General features: G+C 45.8%; 7 protein-coding genes across 7 annotated transcripts; 4 read left to right on the top strand and 3 right to left on the bottom strand. All coding sequences in view use genetic code 12, as the record gives it.

Moving 5' to 3' along the window:
• Positions 1-392: 392 nt before the first annotated feature.
• PSN45_000897 (uncharacterized protein) lies at positions 393-2,117 on the top strand (the record flags this gene model as incomplete). Its single annotated transcript, XM_006688284.2, has 1 exon — positions 393-2,117. One exon carries the CDS (start codon positions 393-395, stop codon positions 2,115-2,117), a length of 1,725 nt encoding a protein of 574 aa, XP_006688347.2.
• A 99-nt stretch (positions 2,118-2,216) lies between these two features.
• On the bottom strand, positions 2,217-4,459 carry PSN45_000896 (uncharacterized protein; the record flags this gene model as incomplete). Its single annotated transcript, XM_006688283.2, has 2 exons — positions 2,217-3,930; positions 4,179-4,459. 2 exons carry the CDS (start codon positions 4,457-4,459, stop codon positions 2,217-2,219), a joined length of 1,995 nt encoding a protein of 664 aa, XP_006688346.2.
• A 541-nt stretch (positions 4,460-5,000) lies between these two features.
• Positions 5,001-6,476, top strand: PSN45_000895 (4-aminobutyrate aminotransferase; the record flags this gene model as incomplete). Its single annotated transcript, XM_006688281.2, has 1 exon — positions 5,001-6,476. The coding sequence occupies one exon, from the start codon at positions 5,001-5,003 to the stop codon at positions 6,474-6,476; it is 1,476 nt and encodes a 491-aa protein (XP_006688344.1).
• Positions 6,477-6,837: 361 nt separating this feature from the next.
• PSN45_000894 (uncharacterized protein) lies at positions 6,838-9,675 on the top strand (the record flags this gene model as incomplete). The annotated part of the gene is made up of 1 exon (XM_006688280.1): positions 6,838-9,675. One exon carries the CDS (start codon positions 6,838-6,840, stop codon positions 9,673-9,675), a length of 2,838 nt encoding a protein of 945 aa, XP_006688343.1.
• An 83-nt stretch (positions 9,676-9,758) lies between these two features.
• Positions 9,759-11,924, top strand: SET2 (histone methyltransferase set2; the record flags this gene model as incomplete). Its single annotated transcript, XM_006688279.1, has 1 exon — positions 9,759-11,924. The coding sequence occupies one exon, from the start codon at positions 9,759-9,761 to the stop codon at positions 11,922-11,924; it is 2,166 nt and encodes a 721-aa protein (XP_006688342.1).
• Positions 11,925-11,992: 68 nt separating this feature from the next.
• GPD1_1 (glycerol-3-phosphate dehydrogenase) lies at positions 11,993-13,159 on the bottom strand (the record flags this gene model as incomplete). The annotated part of the gene is made up of 1 exon (XM_006688278.2): positions 11,993-13,159. The coding sequence occupies one exon, from the start codon at positions 13,157-13,159 to the stop codon at positions 11,993-11,995; it is 1,167 nt and encodes a 388-aa protein (XP_006688341.1).
• A 430-nt stretch (positions 13,160-13,589) lies between these two features.
• PSN45_000891 (uncharacterized protein) lies at positions 13,590-16,122 on the bottom strand (the record flags this gene model as incomplete). Its single annotated transcript, XM_006688277.2, has 2 exons — positions 13,590-15,281; positions 15,550-16,122. The coding sequence occupies 2 exons, from the start codon at positions 16,120-16,122 to the stop codon at positions 13,590-13,592; spliced, it is 2,265 nt and encodes a 754-aa protein (XP_006688340.2).
• Between the last annotated feature and the right edge of the window lie 303 nt (positions 16,123-16,425).

The following is a 16,425-nucleotide window of genomic DNA, read 5'->3' as shown; positions in this document are numbered from 1 at the left end:
CTTTGGGACTTTAGACATCTCTCCGTCCCCTTTGGAACCTTGTAATAGTAGGGGGGGTACCTTTCAGCGAAACAGGGGCCCTCCTTAACTACCTCTTAATGTAATACTTGTTCTATAGCTTTTCAGCTCCCAAAAAAAGACTGCCACAAATTCTATGCCCTCTTACATGCACTGCACACTAGCTCCCCTACCCTAACATCCTTAACCCCTTCATCACACTCTCATTCACATTTGCAGCCTTGCGGAGTTGGCTGTGTGCGCGTACCAAAGGCGCGCCTACATCACTATGCGCATAATACTCCGATAAGGATCACTTACACTTGGTATTGTTTGTGAATTGACAGCTCAGACCACTAGTTGCATACTAATCTTCACAATACACTGCACTAACCATGATCACAGACACATCTCAGACCGATTCCAGTGACAAACGACTGGAATCTGCCAAAGCAGACCCAGCGCATTCTATGTACCCCATCCTTGATACTAGAGAATTCCACAGAAAGCTTTTAAATTCCCACCTGTCAATATTCAACGCGTTGACAAACCCAGACTTGGAGCTTTACCCGAGCCACCGGTCAGAGTTCGCATTGACCCGGCTTAACAGCCCTACGGATTCAGCGGGGGGAGCTGCAACCAATGGCATTATAACCCCTGAACTTGGTAAACCTGAAGTAGGCCACAATTGGGGAATGATTGACGAGTCCTGGCAATGCTTAAGCAACGACTCGATTGCCCAAACTCAAATGCTTGCCCGAACCTTGAGCAGTTCTCCATTCATTCCTCAGAATCCCCAAAACTTAGGGAGACCTTCTTCCTTATTGTCTCTTACTACCGATGAAGATGGTGAAGATATGAACCATGAATCCATGGTTATTGTTTCCAACCATCTTTCGAAGGCACATTCACATTCGATGGTGTTTGAAACCGATGAAGAAGATGAAGACAACGAGCATCGGGGGTCTCACGACAGGTTTGAGTTGGATACAACGTTTATCATGCCAAAAGTGTCTATGGATACTCCTTTGTCTAACACATGTAGACAGATGACCATAACCTTGTTGAGCTCGTGCGACTTGAGTTGTCATAATGAAACGAATCAGTTGATGAGTTCAGTTCAAAGAGAATTGGGTGGGAATGTGAATATTGTGCATTTGAGTCTTGAGAAGCAGTCTTTGCGGGACCGCTCCAATGACCAGATAATCAAGGATTCAAACTTGATATTCATCGTCAATGATGGGTCTTTTGTTTTCATTGACTTTCTAAACAATATCTTTAATGGTCTCGAGGGTCCTAAGGATATTAGCGAGAGTGATTATGAGGATGATTCGTTACCCAAATTGACGGTTATCAATATGATGACGGTTAATTATTTCATCAATTTGTTTGATCTTATCAACAACTTGAAACCATATCAGATTTGGAAGACATCTTCATTGAGCCAGCAGAACTTGTTGAACAAGTTTAAGGATTTCATTGAATACGAAATGGATAATTCATTGTACTGCACTACGTTGTCCAAGGAAACCAGAAGCAAGTTTGAGAGTAGTTTTGTCAAAGAAAGGTCCAACTCAGTGTACTCTAGCTTGATTACTGTTAAGCGGCCCAATTACAAGAAGTTGGAGAAGCAGTTTAAAGCTGAGTTACTGGTTGATTCCAGTCAAGTTAATCCCTTGAACTTGGATTTGAAGAGGCTTTCATGCTTTAATGCCATCTGTTTGGTTTTCGGGAGATTGATGAATCATTCAGAAAAGTTCTCCATTTCAACACCAAGCTCCAGCAAAATCCCAAACTTGTATTTGATTGGGTCATTCACTGTGGGTGTCTCATTGGGGTTGGGAATTGCCAGTGGACTTGCTAGGGTTGTTGGCCTTTACTTGTCTGATGGTATCAATACCATCGCCGACTCTATTGAACCCAAGACCTTGGTCAAAGAAATAAAAGTTGACAACTCGATACTCTCAAAGCTTTCAAATCTGGTATTTGAAAATGAAGATGTTTTTGATGGGCTTGTCAAGTATCTTTCTAACCTCTTATCGGGCTTACAGCTGACCAGTTCATTCATGGTGGATGCAGCTAAGGGTGGATTCCAGAAGTTGATGGCAGTTGTATTTTAATTGGTGGATGGTTATTCCAGTGTTTGTTAATCAGGTACATAGGGTTTAGGGAATATATGTTAGAATTTTGAATATTTACAGGTTGTATTAAATTTATCACTAACTGGTCATGAAACTCACATTGGTGTAGAATTCAAGCATGGGATTCTCTCCCCGTTTGGTGTTAGTAGCCTTCAAATCCGACCATTTCTGTAAAAAACCCTTATGCAGCTCCACCTGTGCTGTTTTTCCCGTGACTTGACGATACAAATCACTGGCTAATTGAAAGTCGGTTGCAAACATGATATCAAAGTATCCCTGGTTGCACATGTAAGTGGAAATGTCAATCATTCTATCTTTCAACACAGTTTGCACAACGGGCCCATTGTAGTATCCCTCTACCGTACTTGGTAAGAAGTTGAAATCTGACGATACAAGACTGTGGTTGGGAAACCTATGTTGCAATACATGGAAAAAGTGTAGAAGTCGGGTGGGAATGAACTCACCTGGTGATAGGTTGTCTTTGAAAGGGAGAATGGTGTTGTGCCACAACAACTTTTTTCTTGAGTGGTGTAGTGGATGAATATCGTCTTTGTTGATGAAGGGAATGGAGCTTTTGAAGCCTTTCCATCTACCTTTGATTGTGTTCTTTTTACCAAGAAGACCTTGTTCGCCATTCTCTCTCAACTGCAAAAAGCTTTCCGAATAGTAGTTCAATTCAGGCGTGAAAAACTCATAAAAATCGCCCTTATCATCAACTAAAACGTATCCTTGGTGTGGTTCACCGGTTTCGTTATCGTAACGGATCAAGTCATGAGCGAAATTGTCAAACACCTCTAACGCAATGAAAAATACTGGATCTTGAACCGTTTCTGACCATTCGAAAATCGATTTGTTAATGATTTCACATTTGGAAGCATCTAGGTTTTGGGCTACAAGCTTGGAGCCAAGAGCCTGGTTATATTGTTTAATGGCCAATTGACTCAGAATCTCGATGATCTTATACTGTGCGGTTTTGTAGATTTCAGGTTCATTCAACTTAATGTAATTCAATATATTGACCATCAAGGTACCATTTCCTCCACCCATTTCATAGATCACCAAGTTCTTTCCACTGAATTTGGCATCGGTTTTGTATTTGTGAACAATGCTCTTTGCGAGTGCCTCTCCGTAAAATGGCTGGAATAATTCTGTCGGAGTGTGCCATAACTGAAGAGATCGCTTGTTTTTCTGAACTGGCCTCAACTTCTGCTTCTCTTCATTGTACAAGGTCAATGAATATGACGCGTACTTGGAGTTGGGGTTAGCGTAGTTCTTTTCATCGGGTTTGATCAATTCTTTTCTCTTAATCTCAACCTCTTCTTGATCATATTTGGAGTATGCCAGTCTCCAGTTTTCCATGAAATCGTCCACATCCTCGATGTTGTTGTAGTCAAACGGCTTGTCGGACTTGAAAATTTCCACCTCCAGTGAAAAATACCCATAGTTGGGGTTGTATAAACTGTCTTCAATAAAGTCACCTACCGCCATCTTGACTTTCTTAGGACGATGCTTGTTTCTTGCAAGTTTCTTGGAGTTGACCGGAGGATAGGAATTGAACACCTCCTGTGGTGTCTTTTCGGCAAACGGATAGTTGGTGGAGTTTCTGTACACGAAATCAAGCATGTTAAACTTTGAGTTCTTGAGCAGTTGGAATGGTGATATTCTGTTATTGTATAGCACTTGTTTACCGGAAACCTTGAATGCAAATGTGTCAGGCCTTATCGAGTATTCATGGTTGAAAGACGTATCATTTTCGTTATACTTGGCGAGCTTGTTGCCATTGAAAAGCCCTCTTCGGACGATTAAACGTGAAGACCTAAGCATGGCTGGATTTTTTTTTGTCAAGTCGCATTGATGTACAACACTCATCAACATTGAGATCAAAAACAAAGAAGAGAAAGAGCTCTCGGCGGTGTATAGAGATGAGGGTTGTTACTGTTATCAAAGCAAAAGTTTGTTTGGCTCTCCTGCCATCGCTAGATCGAAACGGTGTATTCTTCTAAATATTGACTTGTTTATAATCCCATGCAAACCTGTTACTTGGAGAATATGTGGTCCTCCTTCCCTTCAAACTCGTCAATGCACTCCACTATAGTCTTGAGGTTGTCCAAGACGTTACTGATGGCCACTCTGATAACTCTGTCACTGACTCCTTGGAATAAGCAAATCAAGTTGGATCCGCTAGTGGTGTAGTCAACCGTGAGCTCGTCTTTCTTTAAGATGGGGTCTGGCGATAGCGTGTTACATGCAATAGTGGCCTGTTTGGCGGACTCGAAGGGCACGTTGATTTCGAGTTGATATGAAAGAGCTGTTGAAGCCATGTTGAGATGAGGTTTTATCGCGAAATTAAGAGGATGAGATCGAAAATGTCGACGATTACTGCTTTAGCAGATATCAGATAACACTTTTTTCACTAACATTATATAATACTAATGTGATATATATGCGATTCTACTGCTTCTGCATTTAAAGTGATTCTTTTCACTTCTGCTTATATTTTCAGCACCACTATGACGAGTAGTACACACGTAAGAATAACAGGGTTGTGGTGGGGATCTGAGCTCCATCAACGTAAAGGTTTTGTGCCCACCAAGCAGCAAAGAACCCCACCAGTATAATTTTCAAGCCAAAAACACTAAAGCCCTGAAGTACAATCATTTTCCTACCACCAACAAATACGGAGGAAGCCGCCAATTCCGCAGATATCCCCAACTCGTCTCTTCCGCTAAGTTTCACAAATGTTCGCAGCCATTTGGATTCGCGAATACCCCGGAAACCGATCTCCTTCCTAGCACCTCCATTCCGCTATATATAAAGTCCATCCACATTCCACTTTTTTTTCAGTCCTAACTCCCCGTACCGATGTCTAGAGCCCTCACCGTCAAGTCGGTGTTCAAGGTTCCGGCTTTAAAAATAGCTTCTAGGCACTTGTCCACCTGTGCTACCTACTTTCCCGGTGAGCCTGGTGCCCCCGTCATCAAAACATCATCAGTTCCAGGTCCCATCAGCCAGCAGCTCAACGACAAGCTCGGTCACGTGTTTGACAACCGTGCCACCTACTTTCTCACCGACTACTACAATTCCATTGGTAACTACATCTCTGATGCCGATGGAAACTTGATGCTCGACGTGTACGCACAGATCTCATCCATCCCATTGGGATATAATAACCCCGAGTTGATCAAGACCGCCAAGTCCGATGAGATGACCAACGCCTTGATCAACAGACCGGCTTTGGCATGTTTTCCATCCACCGACTACTCGAAGATTTTATCTGAAGGGATTTTGGCAGCCGCTCCAAAAGGCATGTCGAGAGTGTGGACGGCCTTAGCAGGCTCGGACGCCAACGAGACCGCGTACAAGGCCGCGTTCATGTATCAGCATACCAAGAGAAGAGGAGCCAGCGACTTTTCTGCCGAAGAATTGGAGTCGGTGATGGACAATAAGGTTCCTGGAGCCTCAGATATGGTGATTTTGTCCTTTGACAAAAGTTTCCACGGCCGATTGTTTGGCTCTCTTTCCACCACTAGGTCCAAAGCCATCCACAAGTTGGACATTCCAGCATTCAACTGGCCCAAGGCCCCATTTCCTTCGTTGAAGTATCCTTTGGACCAATTCGAAGCAGAAAACAGACAAGAAGAAGATAAATGCCTCTCTGAGTTCGAGACCATCATCAAGAACTACAACGGCAAGGTCGCAGCTATCATCGTCGAACCCGTTCAGTCGGAAGGTGGTGATAACCATGCTACCCCATACTTCTTCCAGCAGTTGAGAAACATCACCAAGGAGAACGATGTGTTGATGATTGTGGATGAAGTACAAACAGGAGTGGGAGCTTCCGGCAAATTCTGGGCCCATGAGCACTTCGACTTGCCCTCTCCGCCAGATATGGTGACGTTCTCCAAGAAGTTCCAAGCGGCTGGATTCTATTTCAGTAGTGCTGATTTGCAGCCAAAACAACCATACAGACAGTTCAACACTTGGTGTGGAGACCCATCCAAAGCGTTGATTGCCAGAACCATCTACACGGAGGTGGCCAAACACGGCTTGGTCGAGTCCACTTCTAGGGTCGGAGATTACTTATATGGTAAGTTGGAAGCATTGTCAGAAAAATACCCAATTGGCAACTTGAGAGGCCAGAACTTCGGAACCTTTATTGCTTGGGACTGCAAAGACGCCGACCAACGGGCCCATTTGTTGGGTGCTTTAAGAAACAAGGGTATCAACATTGGAGGTTGTGGAGACTATTCCATCAGATTGAGACCTCCTTTGGTATTCGAGCAGAAGCACGCAGACATCTTGGTGGGAGCTTTGGAGGCAGTTTATGCTGAGCTTTAGCTGCCTTTTAATACGTATTATAGGAATCCTAATAGATGTCATTGTAAAGTCATGTCTAAAACATTCTCCTGTGTAACAGGATATTCTCGCCTCAACCGTGCCGAATGTTGCACCGAATCTCAACGGTTTTTTTTCTGTATATTCGCAGTCATTCGTCGCGAACTCAACTCCCCTGTAAACAATTGATCTTTATCTTATCTATCTTCCATTGTCCTTGGTGTTTCAACTTCCCGGTATCACGTCGCCCCGCTTGCTCCTTGACCCATCCTATGTACTAGATTTGTCCCTGTTTAATTTGGTTTCTTCCCTTTTGCTCCCCATTTAGTGTTGTGTTTTCCCATCGGTTCTACGTTCTATTACCATGTTGGGAAGGCTATTTCGACAACAGTCTTCGAGCTCTTTGCACAAGGAACCGCCCCCGGCCCTGTCCAGCGGCTTGGGAACGTCGGCCAACTCGTACGAGGATAGTTATACTCGAGAAATCCTATATGGAGTTTCTGAGAAGCGAATCCTCAATCCATACGATCTTAACTCCAAGCTTTTTAGAATACTTGTATCACAGGACGGAGGCAGTTTGCGGTCGAAACAGGTGTTGTTCGACTCGGCCCACGAAGATAAACCCTTGTCAGCGGCTCCGAAGAGCAATTTGACAAGAAGCATAATGTCACCCAAGATCCACCATAATCCTAACGAACTTCATGATTACATGTTCGGCTGTGGACTTCCAACCAACGAACTTCACTCCATCACAAAAATACACATGCTCCCGGTCAGCAGCCAATATGGTTCAAGTCGATGCGTGCTAGTGACTCGGCTTTTCCTGATTACTGACTTTCAGGACCTGACAATTTCCCCAGGGTCGCCATCTTCAAATGAAAGCCAGGAGATTGGTGTATGGTGCCCACGGCCCACCCTCCCGATAAACACCACCAAGATCTCGGTACACCCGTCCAGCACTGCCAGTGTTTCGGCCACCAGCACTAAAAACAATGTCACTAGTCGGTTCGCAGTTGGCTTGATTATACCTCTAGACGATAATGTCACCGAGGTCATTGCCAACAACTGGCACGAAATCTGCCATTTCCTCATAGTTCTTCAGAAAACTGTCAGCAAGAAGATGATTGGGGTGATAAATCAGAACGAACATATGCCATATATTCAGAACAAGCGGATCCAATTCCCCAGCTATATTCTTGCCAATGACATGGATATACAGAGTAATTTGCTCAAGCTTATCAAGCTCATAAACTACAATGCCAATATTCCCAAACTCGTGAATTCCAACTCTTTGATGAAATTGTGCCTACGGGACACCGGAGTTTCCAAGTATAACCCGATGGTGCTTAACTGGGTACTTGAGATCTTAAACTGGCTTGAGTTCAAAGAATTAAACGAATCGTCCAAGTTTTTGTCCAGTTTGCTCGCGTTGGTAATTCTGTACCGATACCTGTTGACGGAGAGACCGTTTAGTCACGATTACAGTTCCCGGGGTAAAGAGATCACCCGAATCGTGGTGATGACTGGGAACCCAATGGTTGCAAAAAAATTGATGTTCATATTGAATGGTATGATAGCTGATGAAGATGTACTTAATATGTTGGGAGGGACCACCGGGTCTTTGGAAAAGCAGATTTCTCTAGACAACTTCAGGTCGCCTCTAGAAGAAGCAGTGGATATTGGGGGAACGGTTCCCAACTCGCCTACTCAAGAAACAGATGTCGACACAGACATCGACGAAGAAGATGAAGAGGAAATTGAAAACATATCCTCACCTTCTTCACCGACATCGTCGCCTCCTTTGTTTGCAGCCCACCCTATCCCTATCAAGTCGAAGCCAAGTCAGTCTTTCAGCTCCTCCGAAAACTCATTTTCCAATATCTCCCACAAAGGTTGGGAAATCCCCGGGAAGGCTACACCTGTCACATCAACTTCGGTATCCAACTCTTCTACACCGGTACCCAAGAACATTCCCATTTCTCGTCCCCAAAGAGGCCTGCTCAGCAAAAGTTCTTCCATGGCGTACCTTTCTTCGTCCCTCAATTCGTCTCTTTCGTCGTCGGCTTCCAACTACTCGCTCTCGAAATTGGGAGGTTCTTTCATCGATAAATGGCGTAACCAGTTCAATTCGTCTGTCAACTACGATAATATCGACTACCAACCGCCTGGTCATGGACTGTTTGGAGGACACTCGTTTGGAGGAAACTCACTTGGAAAACCTTACGGCGGAATTGGACGGAAACTCACGTCGCAAACTATGAAAACCCCTTCCCCAGCTTTGGAAATCGAAGGGTTCCATTTGTCTCCTAGTTCCAGTCCCAGCCCTGTTCTTTCTGCAACTCCTACATTGCCTAGTCCCATTTCAAATGGAGGTCCGAACGGGAGTCCCGCACTTTTACTGACAATACCCACTGGTATTAGGTCTGTGTCCAAGACTCAATCAATGTTTGACTTGTATCATGCCGATAGTTTTTCAGGAAAACATAGTACCAGGCTTGAGACCAATGCCATTAGCCGGTCCAAGGCTAGCATTTATGAAAACCATCAGTTCACCGCCAATTCCCTAAAAATTAACCGGAAAATTGACCATATTATGGAGACCGCACCGCATTTTGAGGTTGCAAGCGAGACTACCCTAAACGTGCCTGAGCCGGATCCTTTCCCAGCCCACCAGCTCGCGGCGTACGAAGATTTACCTCCCAGTGTGGCATTCACTGATGAGTTTAGACCCGAATTTGTGCTCCAATCGTGTCCTATAAATCCTCGTCTCGAACAGCAGATAATCAGCTCGATGAAAAATGACCTCTTGTTCCACCAGAACAACTGTCATGTCGACAACATCACCACCCGTACAATTTTTGTGAGTCTTCGGGCCCGGGAAGTCAAACTTATAGAAATGAAGATTGGTGATGACCCCAGCACTGTTGTGACCACTCCTGCCGCCATGAGCACGTCGCCGCTAGGTTCGTATTTCCCCGAGCCCGCGGTTCCTCGTCGGCTGGCAGCCCCGTACAAAACGACCGTCAAGAAGGTTTATGGTCCTGGGAAGCACCAGGGCGATGGTGCTTTAGTTGGGCTCGTGGAACAAAATCTACATGCTATGAGAGAACTTTTAGCGAGAGGAGCCGATTCGGGCGTCTCCCAGTCAAGTCCCGACTTTAGTGCCGCTCTATGTGCCCTTGTAAGTAACCTTTTGTGTTAATGAATAATGAATGTACCGTAATGACTACGCATAGAAAAGTGATCGCTGAAAATTCAGTCGCATTTTTCAATCTCACCACCAGTATGTCTGAATCGGAAGACGATAAACAACAGCAAAGGAGGACGCCACCGGTATTCCTTGACTGTGAAAGTGCCACTGAAGAGGCCTTACAAACTTTCACCCAGATCACCGCCTGTTCGTATCAAAACAAGCTGATTGGGGACCTGGGTCAAAATGAAAACATGACATGCGACTGCCATGAGAAGGTGGAAGAGACCACAAACGTAAACCACGCATGTGGCGACGACAGCGGGTGCATCAACCGGGCCACGTCGGTCGAGTGTATGGCGGGCGCCTGCAATTGTGGCGACAGATGCCAGAACCAACGGTTCCAACGTTGTGAATATGCTGCCATCAGCGTATTTCAAACAGAAAAAAAGGGCTATGGAGTTCGTGCTGACACCGCCCTCGACGAAGGCTCGTTCATCTATGAGTATATTGGTGAGGTGATTGACGAGGCCACTTTTCGCCGCCGAATGGTCGACTATGACAGTCGGCAGTTAAGACACTTTTACTTTATGATGTTGAAGAAGGATGCTTTCATTGATGCCACCGAAAAAGGAGCATTGGCTCGGTTTGTCAACCACCTGTGCTCCCCCAATGCCTACGTCGACAAGTGGGTTGTGGGAGACAAGCTTCGGATGGGGATTTTTGCAAAAAGACATATTGCCAGAGGTGAAGAAATCACCTTTGACTACAATGTAGATAGGTATGGTGCCCAACTGCAACCGTGTTATTGTGGAGAACCCAACTGTATCAAGTTCATGGGTGGAAAGACCCAGACGGACGCGGCCCTCTTGTTGCCCGATGGTATTAGCGAAGCTTTGGGGGTGACTCCTCGTCACGAACGCCAGTGGTTAAAGGAAAATAAGCACTTGCGGACCAAGCAGCAGAACAACGACGCCACCATCAACGAGGCGTTCGTCAAGTCGGTGGAGGTGTCTGAGATCGAGGAGCAGGATGTGAACCGGGTCATGGCTGCCATGATGAAGTCTCACGATGCCAACATCAACCGCAAATTGGTGGAGAGAATATACTTGACCGACGACGAGAACGTCAACCGACAGATTGTACGAATGCACGGATACAAAACATTGCTGGCGTTGTTGAAGTCACAGACTACCGACCCCGATACCACCGTGAAGATTTTGAAGGTGCTTGCCAAATGGCCCAAGATGACCCGAAACAAGATCCAGTCACTGCAAATTGAGGACGTGGTGAAAGATATTCGGGCCCATACTAACAACAGAGAGATCCGCCTGTTACTGGTGGCGCTTTTGGATGAGTGGGGCAAGTTGCAAATGGCTTATCGTATTCCCAAGGTGAGCCACAGTGATGCCGGTCAAATTAGTTATGGCCGGAACCCTCGTTCTCTGTCACCAGAAAAGTTGCAGGATCCAAACCCCGTCAAGCACGAAGAACCAGAACCACAAGACCCTTCCAGCCAAACAGAACTTCCTCCCGGGTGGGAATCTGCTTTGGATCCCAACACCAATACGATGTACTATTTCAACCGAGACCTTGGTGAGACCACCTGGGAAAGACCCCAGGTCAAGCCCAAGCTCAAGCTCAAGCCGGTGCCGGTACCTCGTGGCCCTCGGCAGGACTCGCCTCCCCAGCGGTCTACCAACAATTACAATGAGCTGCAGATAGCTGAGATGGAAGCCCAACGTCTTGATCAGGAGAAACAAATGCTCTGGCAACAAAATCTAAATAAGCAAAAGTCTTTGCAAGAGTTGATTCTCCAGTCACAGCGTGAAGCTGAAGAAAGGAAAGCAATGGACTTGAGATTGAAACAAGAACTCACCGATAAAGCCCGTGCCAGAGCCAAGGCCAAGTCCAAAGTCAAAGGATCCAAGAGCTCTGGTACCACGTCGAGTGTGGAAAAGCGGTGGAGCTCTTTGTTTGCCAAGTATGTGCCGAACTTGATCAAGAAGCACACAGAAGAAATTGGCAAAGACAACGTCAAGCAGTGTGCCAGAGAAATGGTCAAGGTATTGGTGATGAAGGAAATGAACAAGGACGCCACACGAGAGCCACCGGCCGATTTCGAGAAGAGCAAGCTCAAGCAAGTTAAAGAGTTCACCGGTAGCTATATGGATAAGTTTATGATCAAGTATCGGCAGAAGCATTCCAAAAGACATGGTGAAGAAACAGAAGGTACCATAAAACGAACAAAGTTGACGTAAAACAACCAAAATGAACAGCTCGGGATATATACATCTATGAGTTTATGTAATATACACATTCTATCAGTCTATTTGTTTTCCAACAACAAGGGCAAGTTCTCAATGCTCTCAGAACCGAAAATAATCTGGTAGGTGGCTTCGAATAAGGGGAATTCGTCCAATTTATTGACATTGGTTAACAACTCATGGACCTCTTTAGCAGTAATGATACCTTGGGAAGACTGTCCGTTTAACAAGGTTTTTTCAGCCGTTTCAGCAGATTCTCCCGTTTCGGCCATATAGCGTCCAACCTTGACATTTCTACCACCAGCACAAGTGGTGATCAAATCCGCCACACCGGCACTCTCTGCCGTGAAGGTTCTGGCCTGCGACTCGGGGAAAAAGGTCTCGGAGAATTTGATGATTTCCAACAACCCAACTCTCATGATAGCAGCCTTCGCATTGTCACCCCAGCCCAAACCTTCTACAAACCCAACCGCAAGAGCAACAATATTCTTCAATGCACCGGCAACAGAAACACCGGCAACGTCGTCAATGACGTTCACATGGAAGTATGATCTGTGGAAAATCGCCTTCAACACATAATGGTCAATATCACGGCCCTCACCTTTAAAGTCTTCAGGAAGCTTGTAGGCAACAGTGGTTTCAGACCATTTACCTCTGGCAACCTCAGGGGCCAAGTTTGCTCCTGACAAAGAACCACACTGGATTCCCAAATGTTCGGTGATGTATGTGCTCAACAATTTGCAGCCTTCGGGGGTGACTTCCAACCCCTTAAGACAAGAAATGGCCCTCGCATCGGGCTTGATGTTTCCCTTTAATTGTTTGCAAATGTTGTGCAAAAACTGGTGGGGCAAGTTGAACACCAACAAGTCAGCATCCTTGGCGGCCTCGACAATACTGGGGACGGCTTTCAAGTTTGAAGGTAATGTGACTCCAGGAAGGTATTTGACGTTTTCGTGCTTAGTGTTAATGATTTGAGTCAATTTTTCACCATTGATCTGTTCTTCAAAAACCCACATCTTGACGTGGTGGTGGAACAAGTGAGGTCTGGATTGAGCATTTTCGGCCACGATCTTGGCGATAGTGGTTCCCCAGTTACCAGACCCGATGACAGCAATCCTAAAAGGATGCTCAGGACTGAGCAGTTTGTGGCCAGAAACTCGGTTGACAGCTAAAGACGAGCCAGACAAAATCTGGGACAAGTGTAACAATCTTTCACTAGGAGTAGACATGATGGGAGTTAACACAAATAGAATAGACAGTAGATGTGAAGATATACCGCTTCGATGTCGCAAAAAAAGCGTGAGCAGGAGTATTTATACTTATCGTGTGAATCTCCCGTTGACCGAGGAATCATCATATGCTTCCGAGTGCGAATTTAGATTGCAACAGGTGATGAGATTGAGCAGCAATACCCCATTTGAAATAGGAACATGGTCATAAGTCTGGTGGAGATGAACTAGGCTTCATTCCCACTAGAGGACTGTGTTTTTGCCGGTTCCGCTGGCTGGCTGGTTGCTTGGTATGGTATACGCTGGCATACCCGACTCGGATTAATTTCATATGAACGGCTGCGAAAGCGAGGATGAGAGTATATCAGCTCTAAATCGTATTGTACAGTATTATTATGTAATCTACGTGGGTGGATGGGTCATCTAATGTTCACAAATTTTGCAGACTGGCCCCACTGCCGGAGATCTCAGTGTACACGGCCACAGACTTGTCAAACGGAGTCAGCGATATGGGGTGGTCATGATTGTGGTCAGAGGTATGAAAATGGTCGTCCTCTCTCTGGCGAATCAACTGTACGGCTCTCCCGTGTGCCCTCCATGGCCTGATTCCATCCTCAAACAACAAGTCAATATCGTCAAGAGGAATGCCCTTTGTTTCGGGATAGAGCACACCAAACAATACCATTGACACTAGTAAAGCACAGCCAAAAAACAAAAACACCCCGTAGCCCATGGCATCGATCATATCCTGAGCCCATCGTGCAAACACAAAGGCCCATAGCCAGTTGCAAGACGCATTGAAACACTGGGACAAGTTTTTTACTTTCAGGTCAAAAATCTCAGACATGTACACCCATGGGAACCCGGACCAGGAGAACGCAAACGACATGGTCCATACGTAGAATACTGCCAACGCAAATCTTGAGGCCGCGTTCAGTGACCCGTTGAGCGTATGTTCCGGGTCTGCGATCTTGATATAGGCCCCAAGATACAAAAGGCTCAATACACAAACAAAACTCCCAATGAGCACCGGAGGCTTTCTACCAAAATTGTCAATGATGAAAAAGGCCCAGAGAAAACAACATACTCCCTTTATCAAGCCAAACACACCGGTGGATAAAAGACCCGCTTCCGTTGACGCCACGCCAATGGTCTTTAACATCGACACCGAATAGTAGATAATGGCATTGATACCGCTGGTGTTCTGAAACACAAACAACAACGTCGTCAAGGCCAACTTATACCGATTGGACTTTGACCCAAACAACTGGTAAAATGGACCCCAGAACTCGGACACAAGCACCTCTCGACGTTCCATGGCTTCGAATTCCATCACTTCTATCTCGTAGCGGATATACTCAGAATCCAGCTCCAAGTTCCGCAAGTAGCACAACAGATCCGCCGCCTGATCTTTGTTATTTCGGGTGAAGTACCACCGAGGCGATTCTTTGATGAAAAATACCCCCACCAAAAATATGGCAGCTGGAATGATCTGGACCGCTATTGGAACCTTCCATTGTTTATTACCACTAAGATTCTTTTCTGTGGCATAATTGATGAAAAACCCAAAGATGCCGCCCACCTGCCACGAGATCTCGTACATACCCACGAGCCTACCACGAATGGCGGGTGGAGAGATCTCGCTGACGTACATTGGTGCTAAATTTGACACAGCGCCGATGCCAATTCCCGAAATAAGTCGTCCTGCCAAAATCCACCCCAATCCGTGCGACTTGTCCGACACCAACTGAATGGCAGAGCCAAAGGTGATTAACAACCCGGCCATTTTGAATCCCCGGATCCGTCCTAGGAATATGGCAATGGGATACACCAAATAGGCACCAAAAAACGCTCCAACATGGAACAACGAGATGATGTTCGCCTTGATGACGGTGACATCCGCAGTGGGCTTGTTGTTGAAGCCAAACTCATTTGCAAACTCGGGAAGCACCACCGTCCCACCAATAAACCCAGCATCATAGCCAATAATAATAGCAGCAAACGAAGCCACTAACGCGGCAAAATGGACTCTTAGATTGTAGACCTCATCTGGGGTTTTGACGAGGTTATCTCTCATTCGATGGGAGAGAGAAGATGATTCTGGTTCAACGATAGCGGTGTACTGCGCGCTATTTGAATCACTCTTTGTGGTGAGTTTCATAAAGGTTTGGGTAACGTGGGGTTGGTTTTTCCTATGTTCGCGAAGATAAGGCTTGGCTCACGTGGGTGTTATCTGGAATTGCACGGCGGGAGTACAAAGACATGTACAATAGATCGTACACAAGTAGAATAAGTACAAATAGAACCAGTCCCTGTCTTCTTCTGTTCCTGCCTCTCTCCCTGCCTCTCTCCCCTCCCAATCTAGCGTCTATTCATGTCCTATATTCTACCAAAAACTCCGGAGCCGTCTCCTCCTTCACCTCAATCACCGAGATATCAAAACTCTCAATCAACAACTCCACCTGGATTCTTCCTCCCTTGGCCCCCGTGAACCGTCTATACTCTTCACTCACACTGGCTAAATTCCAGTTCTGAAGCCGCCGTAAACACCCAATCACCGTCCCCGTTCTGTGTCTTCCCATACCACAGCATACCAACAAAGGATAGTTCTCCTTGTTGGCTATAATCTCGAGCGATCGGGTGATGGTCACGTCGTTCAAAGTATCCCACGGATTTATGTTGGAGTTGTAATTGTAATTGTAATCATTTATCATCCCCACAAACTCCAAGTTGACGTTATGTTGAGAGCAGAAGTCCAAGAACTCCTCTTGAGGCTCTTCGGTGGCGAGCCAAACAATGGTTTTTAAGTTAAGGTCTTCCAAGAAGCTCTGGTTGATGATATTGGGTTGGCCGGACCGATATAACTGGTGCTCGACTGGACAAAAGTTGAGGGGCGGGATGATCCGGAGCTTTGGGGGACGGGTTATCTTGGTGACTTGGGGTCCATTTGCAATCTCTGTCATGTTTGTGGTGTATAATATGCGAGCCCCAGCAAACCTGAATGGCAAAAAATGCAAACAGTCGCACTCGCACTCGATACTCGTTGTGAATTTTCATTCCACGTTACAAGCGTTCACCAAACATGGCCAAACCAAAAACTTCCAAACCATCGACCAAGACGCTTGGCGAGCTTCGGTCCGCGGCCACAACCACATACACCAACTACGTGAAGTCGTTGACTCCAAGAACCAAGTTAATCGACACATTTTTGGCGTTTTTGGTGACACTTGGAGCTCTCCAGTTTGTCTACGTGTTGCTCATTGGAA

The sequence above is a fragment of the Yamadazyma tenuis genome, chromosome 1 (genome assembly GCF_029203305.1).
Source record: "Yamadazyma tenuis chromosome 1, complete sequence".
Taxonomy (NCBI): domain Eukaryota; kingdom Fungi; phylum Ascomycota; class Pichiomycetes; order Serinales; family Debaryomycetaceae; genus Yamadazyma; species Yamadazyma tenuis.
Note: the sequence above shows the minus strand (reverse complement) of the source record. Positions and strands in the feature narration are given on the sequence as shown.